The sequence below is a fragment of the Sorex araneus genome, chromosome 10 (assembly GCF_027595985.1).
Source record: "Sorex araneus isolate mSorAra2 chromosome 10, mSorAra2.pri, whole genome shotgun sequence".
NCBI lineage: Eukaryota > Metazoa > Chordata > Mammalia > Eulipotyphla > Soricidae > Sorex > Sorex araneus.
The window spans coordinates 55,417,127-55,440,672 of record NC_073311.1 but is presented as its reverse complement, the minus strand read 5'-3'; the positions used below and the strand labels follow the sequence as shown (position 1 = coordinate 55,440,672).

The 23,546-nt window shown below is 42.7% G+C and overlaps 1 protein-coding gene across 1 annotated transcript; it reads left to right on the top strand.

Annotated features, from left to right (window-relative positions):
* The first annotated feature begins 865 nt into the window (after window positions 1-865).
* ERP27 (endoplasmic reticulum protein 27) lies at window positions 866-21,811 on the top strand. Its single transcript, XM_004611298.2, has 7 exons — window positions 866-959; window positions 1,876-1,976; window positions 3,699-3,836; window positions 15,096-15,212; window positions 18,557-18,682; window positions 20,291-20,488; window positions 21,673-21,811. The coding sequence occupies exons 1-7, from the start codon at window positions 866-868 to the stop codon at window positions 21,718-21,720; spliced, it is 822 nt and encodes a 273-aa protein (XP_004611355.2). The 3' UTR covers window positions 21,721-21,811.
* The last annotated feature ends 1,735 nt before the right edge of the window (window positions 21,812-23,546 follow it).

Genomic DNA, 23,546 nt, shown 5'->3' with positions numbered 1-23,546 from the left:
GGTGGTTCATGCTTTCTTAGAGGATGTGGTGGATGAGGGGCTGATCTAAGTACCCAGTGTTATTTATATCCTTGTGCAACCAGCAATAAACATTCAGAATAGGTGTGATAGAAAACTCTTCGCTTGTTTTATTTCCAGTGTGGGCCTAGAGAAGTTTCTCAAACATAGCCCACTGCTGTGGGAATTTCAGACATTGTTTCTCTTCTGCCTGTGATCTTCCCATGGATTCCCGCAGCCTGCTAAATGAGAGAGATGCTCATTTTAAGTATCTTGGGGCCTGCCCACAGTTTTCATTCCCTTCCCTTCCTAAAACCCATTTTCTAATAATTCTCTCACATATTAATCATTGCTTCTGCTGGCTCTTTCCATGAGACTGTCCTTCATTTTTAACTCCTAGCAAAACCAAGTTTCCCCCTGCAGGAAGAACACCGGCACCCAGCCCAACATTCTGTCCTAAATTTCTTTTATTCTCTCATCACACCCAAGGAGTTTGACATTCTTGATTACTGTCCATCTTCTAGGCTAATGACCTGTTTTCTTATCCATCTCTCTGATTGGTGGTCTAGGCTGGGAGGGGGTTCACCCAGATCTCAGATGTATTTGTCCCCAGCAGGGCAATGCCTGGTCTTCTTTGCTCTCTTCTTTTTTCAATCATCAGACTTGACTTTCCTCTGCTTGGTCATGCTGACTCCCTGCCACGGAACTCGGTTTCTTATCTCAGAAGGTGAAGGTTCTCCCTAGAGACAGCTGTAATGTTCCCAGAGCGCTCAAAACTCCAGCGTGGATGAACTACAGAGCAGGCTGCCCGCAGTTCTGCCTCCCTGAACAGACAGTGTGGGGCTTGGGCAGAAGCGGGGTCTGAGCAATGGAAGCCGCCCTGTCCAGGTGTCTCCTTGTGATCTTTCTCTTCACCTGTGGACTGTCCCAAAACGTTGCAGCAGAGGTTCAGGGATTCTCAGGTAAGAGAAGAACATGCCAGGGAACCATGGGGTGGCAGTGAGATCAGGAGAAGGGAAGGAAACCTCGTATCTGGGTGCTGGGTTCCTTCCCCCCGATCCCTGCAGTGAGACCGTGACCAAGAAATGCTGGACAAAGAGCGGGTCTGCACGATTCATCAGAGACGGTCCCCTGGGTAGGGCCCTTCTCCAGATGTTCATGGAATAGAGCCTTGAGGATAATAGCAAAACCTCGTGATCGGTTTGATTTCAGTGGGCCCCACGGTGGCTCATGTGAAGTGGGGAGGAGAAAGACGGTCACTTCCTCCTGATCCGCCTCTGTCACCCGGGACCCAGGCTTATTGGGTTCTTGTCTCACCTTGCGGAAAAGAATTTCAGCAGTAGACAAGCAGTGAAATTACAGTTTTTATTTGGGGGGTTTTTGAAAGTGTGGAGGGGAGAGAGAGAGAGAGAGAGAGAGAGAGAGTAACACGAGAAAGCAGTCTTCTCCAAGGAGGGAGCCCCTACACACATCCCAGTGTTAGACACGAAAGCATGAAAGTACACATATCTCAAGAGGGGAGATGCAGGAGACACATGTGTTCAGGCACCACATGTGCTCAGCCACATGGGCGCAAGCAACACAGGGGCTCAGGCAGCATATGCACACCCCTCCTTTGTTCAAGGTGGCTTTTGTAGAGTCTTCTTGGGACGTCTTGGTCTGGAATGTTCTGAATTCTTCTCTGGGCTGAATCACTAAAGGGTGGTTCAACCTTAGAACTTTCCTTCCCAGAGATGTTGTTGACTTACGTTTCATTGCCAAGGGCCTTTCCCTGTCTACCTGTTTACTTCAGTCTCGGTGAGGAGAAGCAGGAAACGCATGGGTGCCCCCTCCACACAGCCCCCCCACTGCACAGCTTCTCACTCTCACTCTGTCCAGATGGTGCCGGTGCCACTCAGGAACCCACGAAGCTCACAGATGTCCTAGCTGCCAAGAAGTTCATCACCGCTGCTGAAGTGGCAGTAATTGGCTTCTTCCAGGTTCGTCGAGCGTCCCCCACTTGCTCTTGCCCCTGGGAGCCACATCTCCCCCAGTCTAGATGGTCACCTGGTGGTCAGGGGACCCTGACTCAAGGCGTGAAGCGCAGTGAGGCGGCCTTCGTTCAACACAGAGGTCTGTCCCTTGCCAGCGCCCCCCTCTCCGTATTGGCTCTCTCTGCTCCTTGCTGCAGATCCTTCGTCCCCGGAAGCTCCAGCCTCAAACAGGGAATGTCCTGACGCTGCCCTGGAATCGCTTCATTTGTAGATGCGTCAGGGTACAAATAGGCTTGGGCTGCTGGGTCCGACATCAGCGGGAAGTCAGTTCCATCACCCAGGCAGAGCCTCAGCCCATAATTTCCTGTCTAAACCCTCTTCCCAAATTCTCCTGTCTCATTTTTTTTTTGGGTGGGGGACACATTTTGTCAACTGAAGGACCATAGTGCAGCTTCCAGACTTGCCACCTGCTGATGGACGCAGCCAAAGAAAACAGGGCCTCTTTCCAGCATGTTCTTCTGTCCTGAGAGTGGCTGCCCGCATGCTCCTTCGGCCCCTCCAGACTTCCCTGCCTCCCTTCACCAGTTGCAGCCCACCCTGTCCAGGGGGTGCTCAGCTGAAAGGCTGTGCTCGGAGAAGGGCCAGAGGAAGACAAACACGTTTTCCAGGCAGCAGAGAGCTGGGCTGGTGACACAAACAGCCCCCCTGAGGCTGGCAGTGGCCCGAGTCCAGAGGAGCTGGGTGTGGGAGCTTTGGTGGCCACCAGAGGCCATCGTCCTTCCACTTGAGCAACTGCTTTCTAGAGGGAAGGTTCTGAGAAGGGAGATCCACCAACAAGGAATGAATTCTTCAGAACCTCAAAGGATTCCACACAGGCATCCAGCCCGGGGCCTTTGGGACCCCAAGGGGCACGCAAGTTTCTTTTCTCTTTTCCTCTGTCCAGAAAGACTTCATTACCTCCTTTCTGGAACTGCAGGGGACGAAGGATCTGTGAGAGTAGCAGGGCAGGACACCAGTCTGGAGGGGAGAGAGCAGCACCCCTGCAACCCCAGGGCCTTAGCTGGTGCCTGGAGTGATCAGTCTGCAGCGGCCTTCAGGGGGAGGAAGAGAACTGCTCTTTCCCACCCACCAAGCCTGTGGGAAGGAAACATCTGTTTCTTTCTCCATTTCTTCCTTCTTCCCCACCTTTGGGGTGTATTTTGATTTGTTTTGCATTTTTTTTCCCTCCAAAGTGTCCTCTTTTCCCTAGGGTGGTGGGGAGGGTCTATGTATAGCACTGCAGTTCTGCTGTTGAGGTCTATCTCAGCTAACAAGACCTCCAAGGTAAGCTCCAGGTAAGGTTAGACAAATGTCCCCAGTTTTGCTACTTTTTTGTTACCTATTAACCTATGCAGCCTGGAAAAATCAACAATGAGACTGGAAATTTAGCCTGCCTGCCTTTTTTCGTTATTGTTTTTGGACTGTCCCCAATAATGCTTAGGGACTACTCTTGGCTTTGGGCTCAGGGGTCACTGCTGGCAGTGCTCGGGGGACCGGGCAGTCCAGGAACTGAACCTGGTTCCTGGGCTGCATGGAAGCGCTCAGCCCAGGGCGCTGTCTCCAAGTCACGTGCATCCTTGGAGGCAGTTACGGCACTGAAGCAAATCTACTCTTTATTTGCGGCTCACCGCCATGTAACACCCCTCTAAAATATTGTGGAATTTTGTTTTCCATCTTTTTTTTTTCTAGGATTTAGAAATACCAGTTGTACCCATGCTCCACAGCATGGTGCAAAAGTTCCCAGATGTACCAGTTGGCATCAGCACTGACTCGGAGGTCCTGGCCCACTTCAACGTCACGGAAAACACCATTTCTCTCTTTCGGCAGGTAGGTTGGCTGGGCAGCTCAAACGTTTGTTCCTAGGCCGTGATTCACAAACTCACGAGAGCAGGAACCACTCCGTGCCCTGACTGTGAAGCACAGAGCTAGAGGCAGGGACAATGGCAAGAGTGATGGGTCACACAAGCTTCCCAGCAGACGCCGGGATCTGGAAGAAGCTGCCTGAGACTGGCGGGAGGCTTCCGAACCCTGCTGGTCACTCCCCATGGGACACCGACAGCCAATCAGTTCCCTTGCTTAGCTCTCATTGTTTCATCTATATAAGAGTCATCATTTTCCATCCATTTAAAGACAAAAATATTAGATCTCCTCTATCATCTTTAAAAAATTTTTTTTTATGTTTTATGACCTGGTCGCAACCTTCTATGTCTCTTTGCCAGCATGTTTCCATCATGGCTTTTCCCTCCCAATTGCCAGCAATATACAACCAACGTAGTGGTAAAATTCCTTAATTTTTCAGTCTGTTCCTCTACCAGGAATGCCACCCACCCACCTCCTACACACACACACATACACATGCTCACACACACACACACACACACACACACACACACTCACATAGTAACCTTCACTCAGCCTCCTCCACATGTAACTACTTCTCATTTCCTACAAAATTATTTCAGGCATCTTATCCCTCAGAAAGTAGGGTTGGGATCTCCAGTTGACCTACTATTAGTCCATACTGCCATACCTCTGTTTTCATTGACCATTCACAATGTGTATATTGTATTTCCATGTATGTTTCAAATATTAGCCCATTAGGCCATCGTTTTTTCAAAGGCAAGAATCACCACTTACTCATCCTTGTACTCCCTAGGTCTACCATAGATCCCTGGTACTTAGAATACCCTCAGAAAGTCTTTTAGTCTCAGAAGTCTTCTAGAAATCTTCTAGAAATCTCTCACCTCCAAAAGCATGTCTGAAGGAATATGAATCCCTTCAAGGCTGACCCTTTCTCTACCACACACAGGTTTGCACTTTCTTCGTTATGAGATAGGATTGAAACAAACCCTTATGTGACAAACTCTAGCTAGAATAAGTAGAAGGCCAGGATAGCACCTTTTGTTTCACCCTCCAGCATTGGGTAATAATATCTCAATGCAAACAGTTTCATAACCTACAGTTTCCCAAGGGCTGGAGCAATAGCACAGCGGTTGGGCCTTCACCTTTCACGAGGCCGACCTGAGTTCGATTCCTCCGCCCCACTCGGAGAGCCCAGCAAGCTACCAAGAGTATCGAGCCCACGCGGCAGACCCGGGCAAGCTACCTGTGTGTATTGGATATGCCAAAAACAGTAACAATAAGTCTCTCAATGAGAGATGTTACTGGTGCCCGCTCGAACAGTTTCCCAAGTAATTCTTTCCCAGATTGTTGCTTGTAAATCTTAGGAAGGAGTGCTTTCAGTGTCTTAACACTATCATCCCCAAAGGCACTATCCATCCTATCCAGGCTTTTAGCTTTGCTTGCAATGTATTTTGTACAGGGCCAGAGTGATAATATAGTGGGTAGGGCATTTGTCTTGATTGCGGTTGTGCAGCCAGCCCAGATTCCATTCCCCCACACACTACTCCCAAGCCTGTGAGCAGTGATCCCTGAGCACAGAGCCAGGAGTGAGCCCTGAGTACTGCTGGGTGTGGCCTCAAATAAAATCAAGAACAATTTATTCTTTACCAAGCCCTGTGATGACTTTCCAGAGCTGTTCACTCCTCTTTAGCATCTGGGCTTTTTTGTTGTTTTCCTGTTCTGCATGAACTCTGGGGACCTCCGTGGGTAAGATTACTAATGTTTCACACCAAACACAAACATTCTGGTTCCTGCCCGTCTCCGTGGGCAGATCTGGGAGAAGTTCAACTTATGCCATGCCAGCTTTTAGAGAAACTTTCTTTTTTTTTCAGTTTACATTTCAAGAGTTTAGTACATATTTTGTTAGGATTATTGTTCAGGGGGTTGGGCTAGTTTTTGGAGGGAAAGAGCAGAAGAGAAAATCAACTGAGACTTTTTTTTTAAACTGAGAAACATGAAGTTGCTGCAAATTTTATGCTACCTGTTTTCATCGTAGAGCCATAGTTCATCTTGTCTGGTTGGCTGTTTTTCAATTTTAGGACCCAATTTATGATGGGGATTGTGCTCAGTGCTTTCCAACATTTTTTATTTAATTTTATTTAATTTTTACTTGAAGCTGATGAAATAACAATTATTATTTGTGCTTTATTTTTACTTGAAGCTGATGAAATAAGAATTGTTGTTTGTGCTTTATCAGTAAGGAAGCAAAAGTTCCGTGAGAGCAGTCCAGTTATTCAAAAACTTACAAATATTGAGTCACAAACATCTGACATATGTGCAGTATTGCTAAATTCAAAACATACCTTCTCTCTGCTACCATCATTTTGTAAAGTTCATAACCCTGAAGAAAACCTTTGTTTTCATTCCTAGATTCTATCTACTCTAATATCTTTAATGTCTACTCTTTTCTTAAAAACACTTTCTCCTAAGCCATTATCACCCTGGCACTACTTAATCAAATCAAAGAATCTCTCTTCAAGATGTAATCTAAGCAGTACATATTTAGGCATAGAAATTGCATGAGTTTGTTTGAATTTTCTATTAGAAAAACATAGAGATATATTGAAATCATAATAAATTAAATTATACTGGGACTGCATTGAATAGGTTACTGAGTGCTTAACATGTTGGATAAGAGATCAGGAAACATAATATTCATAAAAGATACACTCCAAAATGATTGTGTACCAACTATAAAATTAAGTGATTCAGAGAAATGTAAGTAAAATGGAAAAGTCTTCAGTTGTGATGACAACCTGTTTGTTGTCTGTGATGTCTTGAACGTTTAAGTGTAATTGTTGGGAGATACTCCATACTCTCTATCAGTACTCTTATTGTTGACATAGTAGAGGCAGGCGGAAGCCTGAATTGAATACACATTGAACCTGTTCTGAAATGGAATGTCAGACCTTATTCGAATGTTTATCCTGCTATGAGTTTTCTCAATCACTCCTATTTTAAGAAATATAATGTTACTTAACCTTGACCCAAGGGGACAGTAAAGAAAACACCACAGAAGCATTCTTTCATTCCTTTTACAGTTACTTACTGGGCATCTATTATAAGAAATGCACCTTGCCAAACAAAGAGTACTAGCAGGAACTAGCGCATAAAAATAAACTTTTAAAAAATGCAATAAGAAAGTCAAATTATTATTTTCCCTAAAGCATTTATCACTGTAAGCTAATCCAATTATAAAAACAAACCCAGGAACCCAGAAACTCATAAGGGCATTTGTTTTGCAAATGGTTTTTCAGTACTGACCAAGATATTTAATACTACAACTTGGATGTAAACTAAGATGATTTTAACATATTTTGTGAAAACCCAGTTGCTAGAGGAATCTGCTAGAATCCAAAGGAACATTGCTAAAATTCTAATAAACAGAAAAGGAGTATTAAATCTTTTATTATAGTACAGTGTCCAGAACATTCCAATATTCTTTTGGAACCTCAATAATAGATTTTAAAAGGGCAACTAGCTTTCATGTTGTTGGTTTTTTTTCCTTTCCCAGTGCCTCTTTTCTTTGGGCAGGGGGTGGGGGGATATACTATCTTAAGTAAATCTATTTTCAAAAGCTGGAGAAATATATTTAAAAATTTCCCCCAACTCTTGATCCCAGGGTCAAAATATTTTCCAGTGCTCTATGCAAATAATTCCCTTTGCTGAAGGGAGGTTTCCTGTTCAAATGCTGTTTCCAGAAATTTTACACACAAATGTTCCAGGGTTTGTTAGTTTAAGCAAAGGTGAAATAATCAGGCATGTTTCCTTAAAAGAAGCAATGCAAACTGGACAGTTTTCCAGGGGTGGTTTTTATGAAAGCTCTTTGCTTCTTAGAGAACATTGTTATCCACACTGAAAAGATACTGCCTCACTATTCACCTGGAGTGATGGTCCTTCCCGCTCCCCCTCTTCTGGGAAATGTGAGGGGATGCCTGGGGAAGAGCAGAGGAGTGGGGGCATCTTCCCGGCACCCCACAATATTAGCTAAAGCCTTCCATTTCTAGAATAATAATCTGGAAATAATACATTTCTGAGAGCAGTATTGTTATTATTATTATTATTATTATTATTATTATTATTATTATGGGCCTCCTATTAATTTTTTGAGTTAACAGGGATAACACTCAGCAGTGCTGGGAGAGTAAGCGGGTGCAGATCAGCATGATGCAAGATGAAACTAGAAACTAACTTGTTCTCTGGCTTTTATATCTCTGCCTTGAGCTTCCTAATCAAAACGTTGTGAATTTTATAAGAATTAAATAGGGGGCTGGAGTGATAGCACAGCGGGTAGACATTTGCCTTGCACGAAGCCAACCCTGGTTCGAATCCCAGCATCCCATATGGTCCCCTGAGCACCGCCAGGAGTAATTCCTGAGTGCATGAGCCAGGAGTCATCCCTGTGCATCGCCAGGTGTGATCCAAAAAGCAAAAAAAAGAAAAAAGAATTAAATAGGTACTGGGAGTTCATGACTTAAAATAACCTGGAGTTTTTGGAGGCCAGAGAGATATTAACAAGAATTAAGGCGTGCATGTTTCATGCAACCAATCCCTTTCACCACATATGGTGCCCCCAAGTACTCAGGAATAATCACCCCCAGGAGTGATCCCTGAGCACAGAGCAAAGAGTCAGCCCTGAGCACTGCCACATGTAGCTCCCAAACAAAAATAATAATAATAAATATTCTGGTATATTGATGATTATTTTTCAAAATTCTTTCAAGAGAACAAGTATTATGTTTTCTCTGCATTTTTTTTCACTAACTTGAGCTATGAACAGCAGTCATAAAAATGGAATGACAATGTTGCTACCTGAATGAAGATCAATTTTTCTATGTGGTAGTGACAGCAAATGTTCAACGAACATTTCATACACTACTGGATTATAGCAGAAGGACCAAGTTTATTTAGAATTAATAAGATTCTGAATATTGAAGAGTGCATTGGGCTTCTTGGAAGATTATCTTACTTTTAATTAGTCCATGAAAAGTGGACTATGTAAGTTATCATGGGGATGACAATAATGAACAGAACTGTCATTTTACTGTTCAGTGACTTTCCTTTACCTTATTTCCCTCCTGCATAAACTCAAAGGAGACTTCTGGGACAGTTAGGGAAAGAGTCTTGGTAAACAGGTGGGTCTGATTCAGGGCCAGATCTGACTAGACAGAAACACTCTGAGATAGCTGATGTCAGGGAAAGGGCTTAAGAAGAGTTAGGCTACAAGATTAGTGGCCAAACAACATCAAAAAGGATCCAAACTATTTTAGAAAATATAATTGTCACAAGCAAGCCCTGCTTGTTTTTACTACAAGCTATGGGTAATGAAAGCATTATCTTATATATTTTTGGATGTAGTAGACTGAAAAAGGGAATGGAAAACTCTGGAAGCATAAATTTAAAGTTCAATGTCTATCTTTTGCTATATCTGAATCTATGGGAGGATTATTTTTAAATGCAAAATTTGGAGAATGTACCAGCAGCTGCACAATCTCTTCTACTGAAGACAAAATTTTTTTCAAGTTGAGCAAAATAATGATGATAATAACAACAAGGTATGAAGATAATAACAACAAGACAGAAGGAGAAGTGTCAAGGATAAGGTCTATAGAGTGATAGAAACCCTGTATTAGAACAGTTTTTTTTTTTAATTTTTTTAGCAAGGAGGTTGTACCAGTTCTAGAAGAAGATGCCAAGAAGCTGAGAGGTTTGTTAGCATTCAGGACTCTCAAAGATCCAGTGGGGAAAGTGTTGCAGTTCAGGGCCCCAGCGAGTAATTAGGATAAACACCTAGTAAAACACCCTTTGCTCCTCAAAAGTAATATTCACAAAGCAAGGACGTCAACATTCAGAAAGGCCACAGCACATGTTCAAACAATCTCAATTCCTGAAGCTGAATTAGGATGAGTATATGAACACACACACAACAACAGCAACACTATACACACATACACACATGCACACACTCAAAACTGTGTTAGAGAAAAGAGATTAACCTCTAAGTAAACTCAGAGTTCAGAGATGGCTTCTCAATAGGAAGAATCAAAAGCAAAGTACAAAGGATTACATTTTCCAGAAACTCAAAATATATGACCATCAACATATTTTATAAATCAACCTTCCAAACAGAAGATGAAATGAGTGTGCAACCACTTAGAAAAAATATGTCGCCCAGCATGTATAAATTATTTTAAAGAAAATATTGAAAGCTTTTCTCAAGACAAGGGCAAATATCCCAGATAGAAGCTTTTAAATGTAGGTATAAATGAAGAGAAGCTAAAATATAAACATGTCCATTAGGTAAAGGAATATTGATTGTGTAGTCATACTAGCAATGTCTTGTTAGATGTAGAATTAAAAAAGCAAGAATTGCCAGTAAGTCTTGAGGTTGGGCCAAGAGTGAACTTAGAGGAAGGTGGACAGCATTAGAATGTTCTAGTGTCTGCATTATCTGAAAGGGTCTGAGAATTGCCAACTGAAGTTAAGAATGTTGGATATTCATGCTGGATTTTCTAAAGAAGAATTATAGCCTATTACTTCAAGACTAAAAGAGGAAAAGAAGGAATAACACCAAGTACTCAGTTTAAAACAGGCCAGAACGTAAGAAAAATGGAATTTGCACATGAATTTCTTCATTGGCTAATGAACAACACATATTCAGGGGTTGTGGCTTGGATGTCATGTTTTCTGTGGAACATATATTTCTGTTTTACCTGTGACCCTAAGTGCTCATATGTTCCAAAACAATGTGTCCGATTGTCAATAATGACACTTCATAAGTATAAATATCTTAGTAATCTCATTGCATATAATAATCCAACTTTTATAGTTTATCACACTAGGCTGCCATATTGGGGGCTCTTTCAGTGTCAGGCGAATGAGGCCCATTATTGTTACTGCTTTCTTCCTGCACTAACATACGTCTCAGAGGCCTGGGTCCTACGAAAATAGGATGAGAACGCTATTCGGGTATCCCAAAGAGGAATCGAAAGAGCTATACTTGGAGTATCACATTTCACTCAAGTGAGAGAAAGAATCAAGAGTTCCGACCTCCAACCTCCATTGATGATCAAGAATCAAGGTGTCTCCAAACCATAAGGTACATTGAAGACAATGTCGGCGAAACCCTCCACGATATTGAAGATAAAGGTATCTTCAAAGGTGGCACGGAACTAAGCAATCTAGTAAAAACAGAGATCAACAAATGGGACTACATTAAACTAAAAAGCTTCTGCACCGCAAGAGATACATTGACCAGAATCCAAAGACTATCCACAGAATGGGAAAGGATATTTACACAATACCCATCAGATAAGGGGTTGATATCAATGGTATATAAAGCACTGGTTGAACTCTACAAGAAGAAAACATCCAACCCCATCAAAAAATGGGGCAAAGAAATGAACAGAAACTTTACCAAGGAAGAAATACGAATGGCCAAAAGGCACATGAAAAAGTGCTCTGCATCACTAATCATCAGAGAGATGCAGATCAAAACAACCATGAGATACCACCTCACACCACAGAGACTAGCACACATCCAAAAGAACAAAAGCAACCGCTGTTGGAGAGGATGTGGGGAGAAAGGGACCCTTCTTCACTGCTGGTGGGAATGCCGACTGGTTCAGCCCTTCTGGAAAACAATTTGGACGACTCTCAAAAAATTAGATATTGAATTCCCATTTGACCCAGCAATACCACTGCTGGGAATATATCCCAGAGAGGCAAAAAAGTACAATCGAAACAACATCTGCACATGTATGTTCATCGCAGCACTGTTTACAATAGCCAGAATCTGGAAAAAACCCGAATGCCCCAGAACGGATGACTGGTTGAGGAAACTTTGGTACATCTATACAATGGAATACTATGCAGCTGTTAGAAAAAAGGAGGTCAAGAATTTTGTAGTTAAGTGGATGGGCATGAAAAGTTTCATGCTGAGTGAAATGAGTCAGAAAGAGAGAGACAGACATAGAACGATTGCACTCATCTATGGTATATAGAATAACAGAGTGGGAGACTATCACCCAAGAACTGTAGAAATAAGTACCAGGAGGTTGACTCCATGGCTTCGAGGCTGGCCTCACGTTCCGGGGAAAGGTCAACTCAGAGAAGCGATCACCAACTACATTGTAGTCGAAGGCCATGTGGGGGAAGGGAGTTGCGGGCTGAATGAGGGCTAGAGACTGAGCACAGCGGCCACTCAACACCTTTATTGCAAACCACAACAGCTAATTAGAGAGAGAAAACAGAAGGGAATGCCTTGCCACAGTGGCAGGGTGGGGTGGGGGGGAGATGGGATTGGGGAGGGTGGGAGGGACGCCGGGTTTACGGGTGGTGGAGAATGGGCACTGGTGAAGGGATGGGTTCCCGAACTTTGTATGAGGGAAGTATAAGCACAAAAGTGTATAAATCTGTAACTGTACCCTCACGGTGATTCTCTAATTAAAAATAAATAAAATTAAAAAAAAAAAACCACAGCAGAAAAAAAAAAAAAGAATCAAGGTGTCTCATTTGCCAAGGTGTCAAAAATCAAATGGGCCAGACAAGTAATGCAATTCAGAGATGACCGCTGGACTAGAGCTGTTACTGACTGGATTCCATGGGACATCAAAAGACCGCATGGCCACCCACCAACAAGATGGTCAGACTTCTTCATCAAAACCCTGAATGAACGGTTTGAGGCTCTTCCTTGTTTCTGGAGCGAGCAGATACCATTGGCTACACTAGCACGCAACAGGGACGAATGGAGACGTTACTGGCACCCGCTCAAGCAAATCAAAGATCAACGGGATGACAAGTGACAAGTGATACAAGTGATCACAGTAGGATAAAAGCACAATGATCAATGACACATTGTTTTGTAACATATAAACATTTAGAGTCAAAAGTAAAACAGAAATGTGTGTTCCACTGAAAACTTGAAACTAAGAGGCAACCACTGAACCTATGTAATGTTCCTATCCAGGTGACAGACTGGGGTGGAGTGGGGACTGGAGTGGAGAGGGAATCTGGGAACACTGGTGAAGAAAAGTTGATACTGATGCAGAGATTGGTATGAATTATTGCATGTCTACGTCTGAACTACCAGTAACTTAGTAAATCATGACTCTTTTAAAAAAAAAAAGCAACATTTTTTTTTTTTTGCTTTTTGGTTCACACCCGGCGATGCTCAGGGGTTACTCCTGGCTCTGCACTCAGGAATCACTCCTAGTGGTGCTCAGGGGACCATATGGGATGCTGGGAATCAAATCCGGGTCGGCCGCATGCAAGGCAAATGCCCTATCCGCTGTGCTATTGCTCCAGCCCCCCAAAAAATAAATTTTTTAAGAGAAAAATAATGTATGTTTTAAGTTTTAAGCAGAAGAATAGAAGAATGGTAATATGCCATGCAGATATTTGCAAAGAAAGCTGGTGTATGAATATTAATATTATGTGACAAATATCTCTAGAGGTTAATAATGACACTTCATAACTATAAAGTTTCCATTTTTATGGGGAAATTTGACAACTGTATTATTGCACTTATCCACTAGATAATCTAGGACTATAAAGCAAGCGGCTGACAAAATTTTAAGGAAATAAATTAGTTAAATCCACAAATAATAGTGGAAGATAATGTAACATCACTCACTTGGTAGAATAAGTTGATTTTTAAAAAATAGAAAGAATTTGAACTATAAAATTAGCCAAAGACCTAATGGTCTTTTAACACAGAATATACTGTTAAAAATTATAGGAAATAACAAAAATTAGAAAATATTTTGAGCTAAGAAATAATATAATCTATGCATAATAATTATAGATGCATTCATAATCTTCTAATGGGTAAATACATTTTAACATATCTTTAGTGTATGTTTTAGAGTAGAGTAAAATTATGGTCAAAATAAGGATCTACACATTCATTTTTAAGACATTAAAAATAAATTCCAGGTGTATTTAGACCTATTCTAAAAGATAAAAAATAATAATGTTTCTAGATGATATTATACATGAAGAGAATATCTTCATATCCTTATTATAGTCAGAGTTTTTAAACAATGCCACACATTATCTCTAAAGAAAGGGTTGATAATCTTAATTACAGCAAAAATAATCTATAGGGGCAAAGGATGTACCTCACAACAGATTACCTACCTTACATATGTGAAATGTTACATTTGATTCCTGGCATGGCCAATAAAAATTTTTAAATTGAATTGAAAAAATATTAAAAGGAAAACATGGAAATAATCACTGTAGAAGTCAGAAGATAATGGTTATTTTAGGCAAAAAAGAACAAGTTGTAGGTTAGAATAATCTACTTCTTTAGCTGAATGCTAGACCCACATTGTTGACTCTGTGATAATTTACGGTTTCACATTTCCTATCTAGTGCCTTTTTCTGTATATGTTTTAGGGGGTGTTTCGACCATACCTGGCTCTATTCTTGGGGTTGCTCCTGACAGTGCTGGGTGGGGAGGGGAACCCTGGGATACGGGTGCTAAACTGGGGTCGGCCATATGCAAAGCAATCATTTACCTTCTATATTATCTCGCTGGCCTCCATACACGCATGTTTTATTTCATATGGAGAGGTCATATGAATAAAACATAAATCGAACCCTGTAAACAACTCCCTTCAACCTCAGGATGGAATTTAATATTTGAGCTTTAACTCCCTGACCCTTGAGAAGTTCCCCCAGCCTGTCCCTCCAGCCATGACCCCACGGCCTTTCCTGATGTGCCACAGGAAACAAACACAGTTTGGCAGCCTGCAATGCAAGATCACCCAACACTTTCTGCGTTTCCCAAATACAGTGTGTTTCAAACTACCCCCTTCCCAACCCCCCTGCACATCACCACTAACGTCTTCGTTCAGGGGAACGAGTCCCTAAACTTTTTCCAGGAGCCACCTCATCCCCGAAGTTTTTCTAGTCTTCCTGAGATGACTTGTGGGCACGATTTCCTCGTGATGACATTTGCCACCCCCATGGGACATTTCTGTTGAACAGAACAGAGCAGAACACCTGTGGGTTTTGTCACTGTCCCTAACAGGGCCATGTGGTGAGAAGGGAACTGTTCCCATGTGCTTTTCTGTCCTGGAACCCTTTTTTGGACCTGACCCATGGTGGAATCCAGAAGCATCTGGCAATGCCGGAAAAAGTCAGACTAGTGACATGTCAACCTTCCTGTGTACCCAGGTGGATGGCGAGCAGCTGAAGTTGGAAAGTGAAGACATTGAAAGCATTGACGAGGCCAAATTAAGCCGTTTCATCGAGATCAACAAGCTCGGCTGGGTGACAGAATACAATCCTGTGGTAAACAGCAGCTCCTAAGTCCCCGTGTCAGGCGGGTAGCGTGTCTTCATTACAGATCACCTTCCCCGTACTTCCGGTCTTGTGACAATGGTGACTACCATTGTCTCTGGTGTGCCATCCTTACCCAAGAAACAGAGTCAGTTGAATGATACCTCATAGCACCACAAAGAAAAACCCAGAATACAGTGTTAAGGTGACCAAAGCCTTCCCAACTCTGCTCCCTGAAGGCCCCTAGGACCCGGTCCACCCTCTACTCCACAGTTCTGACACATGATTACAAACTATGCTGATGGGGCCATTGGTGGCCTAACGCTTCTGTGCCCAGTACTTTAGTCATATGTAATCAAAGCCAATAGGCACATAAAAATTTTAAAATGAAGGCCTCAAATGATATTTGGTGTCAAATCCCTATTTCCATCTTCTGAGTCCAGCTTGCCAAGGTCCAGTGACTGGATTCGCACCATATGTAGTGGCCAGACCTCCATAGAACCTCAGCTTGCTTTCCCAGATGTCTTCCTCCTGCCTTTGCCATACCACTGAACAAAGGTGTCATTTCACCAGTCCTGGTAGTGTGCTGGCCTAACAGCATTCCACAGCCTTTACAGGACACCACTGATTGTGTCTTCTATTTCCTCTGAGACGGAGCCTACAAGGATGCAACGTTCCTTTCCAGTGGTCCACCCCAGCACAGAAAGGCTGCGTAGTCTCTCTGACTGCAGCATGGTTACCAGCCTTGCAGCACCTTTCTGCAGCTGTCCCTCATTCGGTTCTCACACTGATTTTGCGAGGTAGAAGTTGATGTTGTAGCAAAGAGAACCATCCTGATCCAAGGGACTTAGTCAAATCACACAGTGAGTGAGCATGAATGAAGCTCCTTGGAGGCACACATTGCGCCCAGCGCTCTAGTTTGTATTGTCTAGTTCCATTTCACAGGAGAGGAAAGTCAGAAAAGTGAAGTCACTTCCTCAAGCCCCTGTGACTAGGAATTTGAGCTTCCGAGACTGCCCCATGGCCCTGTCCCTGCTTTGTTCATGACTGGTCTGTCTGTCTGGATCCTGTGGTTTTTCCATTGCCCCACACAGCCTTCTGTAGAAAACACCCTTTTTCCTGTTGACAGCATTCCAGTCCGCCTCTCACTCCATGTTTGTGTCTGTGGTGTGGTGACTCTATTTCCACTTCTGCTAAGATTCCAGACACTTGTCTGCTGGGGGTAATGGCAGCAATCATCCAAAGGGCATTTTCCCCCTGAACTATCATCCTTCCCCTAAACTACCATCCTTCTGGTGACCATTGCCTCTCTAGAGCTTCCAGGACTGCACTTGGGCCCCCAAAAGATGGTCTTTGGTTCCAGTTCCGGGGGCCCAGTATCCTGAGCTCTGAAGTCTTAAGGCAGGACCACATACCAGACAGCTCATCTCACAAAACAGTGATATTGTTTTAAGTTGCACGTTACAAGTGAAGGCAAATCTTATCAAGGAGAAATTATGTAGAAATTGCTTTGAAGGAGAAGGTTCCATTTGTATTGTGACTTTTTCATTTCCCCAAAGTAAATTTTTTCTCATTTGGATGTCTGCACACACTCCTAATCTAGTTATTCTTCAGCTACTTGACTGCAGAAATTAACACCAAAAGCAACTTGGCAAAAAAACTCACAGTCAAGGATTCAGGCTGATATACCCATTTAATATTTGGCTCAGGGTGCAAAACCAGGGTGTATCTATTAAGATTAAGTGAATCACTTCTGCTCTTCCCAATCTCTTCTGCTTAAACAACATTACCTGATGCTTAGTTTTGTTTTCTTGATTCATCCCTAACTATACTCTTTTTATCTTTCAGAGTATAGATGCATACTCTAAATTTAAGTAACAGGATATAGTCCAAGTCGATTATTTATCACCGTCTCCAAAATTTAAAACCCCAAAGTTGAGTTTAAACTTTTGGGTGAAAGTTTAGGGTAAGGAGCCCCATTTGCCCTTTCTTACCAACATGATGTTCAATAAAGCAGGAGAATCTTGACAGAGTGGTGTGTGCCTTCCAGAAGGATCCCACCTTGTTGTTTTTATCCTTTCCACCATCCTGGGACTTGACTTATTAATCAGCAAGAAAAGGAACCAGTGTGCCTGGTCTCCTGAAGAGCTTACTTTATTTCTGGCCTGAGGTGGACTGAGTTCAATCATGCTTAGCATTGAATTGGCTTCGCTGAGATTTTACCATCAATTGTGTGTGAGAGGGTACAGTGATGGTTAAGAGCACAGACTTGATCCCTAACTTCTTGGTGTAACTTCCAATTCATCACTGATGACCTTGGGAGAATCACTTAACCTATCCTGGGCTTTAATATTCTCACCCATAAAGATGAGACTTTCAGGATTAAATTAGTCCTTAGATGTAAAGAACTGAAAAGAGAGCCTAAATTTCTAAGTATCTGCTACATGCACAGATAGATAGGCAGTGGCTAACGTTAGGTGTATCTGACTGCTCTAATCTGAAGATGGATTGAATTAAGTGACTAGTAGGTTACAAGGCATTTGAGCTTTCTGTTGTTGCATAACTGGGTATCCTAAAATTTAGCATCTTGCGGACCAGAGTGATAGTACAGTGGGTAGCGTGCTTGCCTTGCACGTGGCTGACCTGGGTTCATTTCCTGGCACCACATATAGTCCCCCTAACTCTGCCAGGAGTGATTCCTGCCTCTAGCTCTGCACTGCCCTGACCACAGCTGTGTCTGTGCCCTCCCATCTTCCCCCCACCTCCCAGAAAATATTAAACATTGACAGTGACATACGGTTGCTGTGAGTTATTTGCAAAACAGGTTGCCAAGGTGTTTCTGGCCTGGGCATAGGCTGGCGCTGGAAGCATTCATGCTACACTGATGTGAAGGTTTGAGGAGTCTCAATCCTGGAAATGGAGGATCTGCTTCTAAGATGACTCGATTGTGTGTCACTCACCAGAGATGGCTGTTAGTAACAGGCCTCTCTTAGCTGTGTGACTCTCCATAATGCTGCTTGAGTCCCCAGCTCTAGAGCTGGCATTCCCCATAGTGCATTAAAGAGAAAACAAGGTAGAACCACAATGTCTTTTGTGACTTCGCCTTGGAGGGCACAGTCTATAATTCCTGCAATATCCCACTAGTAACCAGCTCAGTCCTGGTCAGTAGGGAAAGAGAGGTAGCATGATAACTAAAGGGTGCGACTCATTGAAATTCATCTTGGAGTTTCCATCTATCTGTGTTGTGGGTAAAGGGTCATCATTTAGATTTCAGACCACCTTATCTCCAATTATTCACCAATAGTTTTACTTCCCCCCTTTCTCTCTTTCTACTACAACACATTTCCACTTGCCAGAGTGTGATTGGCCTGTTTAACAGCCTGGTTCCTATTCACCTTCTACTCATGATGAAGAAGGGATCCCCACAGTATGAAGAAAGCTTGCCCAGATATCAGGAGGCAGCTAAGCTCTTCCAAGGGAAGGTAAGTCTGGAACTGGAAGGTGTGCCCTTTAGCCTACCTACCCCAGGTCACTAAAAACACTAGGAGGCAACCAGAGAAATAAGATGAAGAAGGAAAAGAAGTCAAAAACACAGAAAGTCAGGACTCATAGTATGTTACTATGATTTGAAATTTTAAATGCATTTATACTAATCAAGAGTATTGATATCATCCCGTGGTAGTAAGTTTATTTCCTTTATATACCCTGAATAAGTGGTAGTGAGAAATTAGAGACCTAATGATTATTTCACAACTTTATCTCTTTGGGTATAGGGAGATCGTATAGGGGTTAAATCATTCACCTTGCAATCAGCTGACCCAAGTTTGATCGTTGGCACTGCATCTGGTCCCCTGAGCACAAAAAGTAGGGAGAAATCCCTGAGAACAGCAGGTTGGCCTAAAAAAACAAAATGAAAATTATCTATCTGTCACCATTTATTCACTCCTGGTCATAATCTCTTAGACCTTTAGATCTCAGTGCTTATTTCTCACACAAACACCCATCATGTACTGAATACTAAAAAAAAGAAAATACATATTTATTTCTCTTTCCTACTTTATTTTTTATCAATAATATGGCAAAATGGAACTTCAGAGCTGCTATATCAAGCTCAAAACTTTTTCAATGACAGGGGCTGCCTAAGTAAGCTGAGGTTTTGGGTTGTATTTCTTTTATCATTTCCTTACACTGGAAGCATTCTATGTTTCTGAATATAGGTTATCTACTAACCAGAACAATATAACAATGACTCTTTGAATAGACAGAAGATTTGATGATTGTATAAAATTGTTTAAATTACCAGGCACACAAAAACAATTTTAGAAATATTAAATATTATTGTTTAGCTTCCCCCCCCCAACAAAAATCCACTTATTGGTGAAAAAAATTTGCTCATTTGCTCATGAAAAAAACTGAGTCATGTGTCAAAGTCACAAAACTAGAAAATCCCAGAGGCAAAGTTTACTTGGGGTTTGCTTTTAACCATTAGGCTATGCTTTCTCCCTTAAAAATCACTGAAGTTTGTTTCTATATTCATAGAATGGAGTAAATCATATAAAATAAATACAATACCCAAACAATGCAAAATATTATTATTTTTAATTGAGCCAAGGTTTTCATTGTGTGACATGGACTATATATTCAGTAGGTTTCTTATTATAGTTTATGTAATTGAAGTGCCATGATTTACATAGTTATTCATTGTTGAGTTTTAGACATACAATATTCCAGCACCCATCCCACCACCAGTGTTAACTTCAATCCCTAGTATTGTGAAATTCCCTTCCACCCTCACAAACCCTTCCGCCCCCATCTGCCATCTTCACAGGCACTTTTTTAAGTTTAATTATGTTGAATTTTGGGTTTCATGTTCTCAGTGTTGTTTCATGTTCTCAGTGGTTTGGATATTAAGCTGTGCTGATCCTTTATACCCTTGATGTACCCAAATCCCCTTGACCCATCGCTCCTCTCCCCTTTGCTTTCCACATATATCCATGTATATTTCCACATATATACAGTTTAGACTGTAGCAATTAGGTCTTCTCTCCCCAGCATCTCAGCTCTTTCTCTTCCAAACTTCCCTCCTGCAGATTCTTTTTGTTCTGGTGAACAGCAGTATGAAGGAAAATGGGAAGGTGATATCATATTTCAAATTAAAGGAGTCTCAACTCCCGGCTTTGGCAATTTACCGAACTGAAGACGAAGCGTGGGACACTCTGTCCATAGATGACATCTCAGTAGAACGTGTGAAGGACTTTTGTGACGGTTTCCTAGCAGGGAAATTGTTGGTAAGTGGCAGATAGCTGGAAACACCAGTCATCATCTCTTCTATTTCCTGTTACATAAAAAAATTGAAGGAACTGTCCATGCCAACTTTGCTCCAGGGGACTGGTTAACTGATATCAGCTGAGGCTGCCTGTGACAGGTGTGTGGTAGGTTCTAGAAAGTGGAGTCAGCCGAAATCTTAGGGAAAAAAATAAATAAAAGCTGCAAGACATTCAAAATCTGGTGGCTCTTAGGGAGGTATCAACACAAAGGTCCAAAGGTCATAATGGGATAAATGATCCAAACAATCCAGTGGGAAGAGGTAGGAGGAAGGGGTGTTGAGAGCCTTCTTCCAAGGAGGAGGTGAATGGGATATGGTGCTGGAATTATGCGCATGAGAACCATTATCAATAGCATTGTAAACCACATAATCTCAATTAAAATTTTTAAATGAAACAATTTATCATGAAAAATATATAAAATAAAATAAATTCTAAAAAATAGGAAAAAAGTGTCAAAACAACTAGACAGAAGTCAGCATCACAGGGACTTTACTCTTAAAAAATTAAGTTGTTGGGGCCAGAATCATAGTATAGGTGGTACTGCATTTCCCTTGCACATGGGTAACCTGGGTTCAATCCCCAGCACCCCATATGGTCCCCCTTGAGGCCCACCAGGTGCGATCCTTGAGTGCAGAGCCAGGGATAAGCCCTGAGCACCACTGGGTGTGGCCCCAAAACCAAAAAGTAAAGAAATAAAAAATTAAGTTGTAGTGTAGTAACTTTGGACATCAATATTATATACTTTGGCACTAATGTAGCCACCTAACTCAAATTATAATTAAAAAAAATTATTGGGGAGTCCATTAGATTTGACTAAGAACAAAGGTATATGAGGATGTTGAATATAGGTCAGAAGTAGAAAGAATGTTAAATTATAGTTATGAAGATAGAATTCAGGAACAATTCTTAGAATAGGTCTTTGTCTATTCAAAGGAACCTAATTTGGGGGTTGATCATTCTGTGAAATGTCAATGGCAAGCAAAATCAATGGCAAAAAAATCACCCTTAGATTAAAAGCTCAGGAGATGAAAACAAAATGGATGGATTTAGGGCATTAGTAATTAGATAGTTGAGTTTACTAATCTTAAAATTAAAAAATAAGAGTTGAGTGCAAATCTAAGGAATAGTTTGACAATGTTTTTCAGAGAGAAAATAGTGCATCAGAAGAGAAGGCTCCAAAGGTGGAACTCTGATTTCTCCTTGAAGTTTCAACGGACTCCTCAGTGCTGGTCTGTGCTGAGTGAAGGGGAAACTCAAGCCTCAGAGACACTAAATGAGATGATCATCAGACTCCCTCTCTTCTCTCTCTCTCTCTCTCTCTCTCTCTCTCTCTCTCTCTCTCTCTCTCTCTCTCTCTCTCTCTCTCTCTCTCCCTCTCCCTCTCCGTCTCTGTCTCTCACATACACACACACACACAAACACACACGTACACAGAGCTCAATTTTGTTCCTTAAAATGTCACTTAATGTCACTTTCCCCTGTCCTGTCCTTCACATTCCCTGTTCTCTCTCACTCCCCATCCAGCCAGCGCTTTGGTGCTCATGCAGTGCGTGCTCTAACACAGCCCTAGGTGGAGGCTTTCCGGAAGAACAGGGCTACTTGAAGAAAGAGAGACTTTCTTCCGGACAGACTATGCGACTTGTCGTTTCACGTTGATTTTGTACACTGCCCGTGATGTCCACAAAACGTAGTTTCTGCTCTTTCAGGGATACCCCTCGTGTGAAACCCTGCTTTCCTCCTGAGCACACCTTTCTCTCCAACTCAGGGCCCATGACAGGCCCCTTTGAAGACCTTTCTGGGATTTCTGCTTGCCAGTAATTAGTCTCAGCACTCAGCAGTGATAGACCGTTTCCAAACTCAGTGCTGGTGGAGCACTCTGAACTCCCCCTGCAAATCAGCAACCCTTCTGATCAATAAATAAAGGTGATCATGTTATAGAGAAAGACTGGCATCTCTTTGCAGGCCAAACCTTTGGTAAATACACAGCTGTGCAACTAAGCTCCGTGTGCTCAGCCTTGGGTGCCCACGGTTGCACCCGGCCACCGATGTGTTATTGTTGCCCCTGGGAGTGAGACGGGAGTTGGCCAGAGCCCATCCTGCATGAGAATTGGTAAAAATGTGGCAAAGAAGCTGGGAACTGAGGTAGGTAAAAGGTGGGGGAGTGGGTAGGAGCCAAAGGACACTTGGCCCCGGGGCCGCCGCATCTTGGATTACTGCAGATGAGGTGTGCAGTCCAGTCCTTGTGGGATGGAGGGAGAGTTTGGCTGAGTCTCTGGCCCACAAGCTGTTACTGTCAACACACAGATGTCACATTGTTCCCAGGAGGCCTTTGGCTCAGGAGGCGAGTGTCTAAGTGCTGAAATGCTGAATAACCACAGCGCACCTCCTGGCGAACAGGACACCTGAGAACTGGTCGAAGGGAGCGACAGAGTGAAAGACTTAGTTATTCCAGCCTGTGGGAGAAACGCCACAGCCTCCCAGCCCAGAGTCAGCTGCTGGCTAGGGCCCCGGAAAGCTGCCCTGTGAGGCACGCCTCAGCAACCTGAGACAGATGGATTCGGAGGGGGAGGCCAGAACTCCATCCTCGGGGCTGCAGCGAACCACCCAAACAGCCTATTCCTGAGGCTGAAAAATATTCCTGGGATCGGCACAGCCCAGAAACCTCCCTTTGATCCTATAAACCAGAGCCCTTGACATGCACAGTCAAGAAATTCTTCCCGCTGGGGCCCTAAGGTCTTCCAGCCACACAAGCTTGCTTCTTCTTACCTGAACACCACAGAAAGTTCAGAGAGCTGCCAACCGCCATTTCCCAGTGACACCTTCCCTGCTTGCCCTTAGGCCTCTAATCCAGTCTTCTTTTCTTCACACTCAAGATCCAACTTGTCCACCCCATTTCTAATTTCTAAGTAATTTTGATTCCCTCCCTTCATTAGCTCTCCTTCTTCCCTTTTCCCCAACTTTCACTCTTTCTTTTTTAAAAGCATGGGACTGCAAGACCCCAAGAGATTAGTACAGGGAT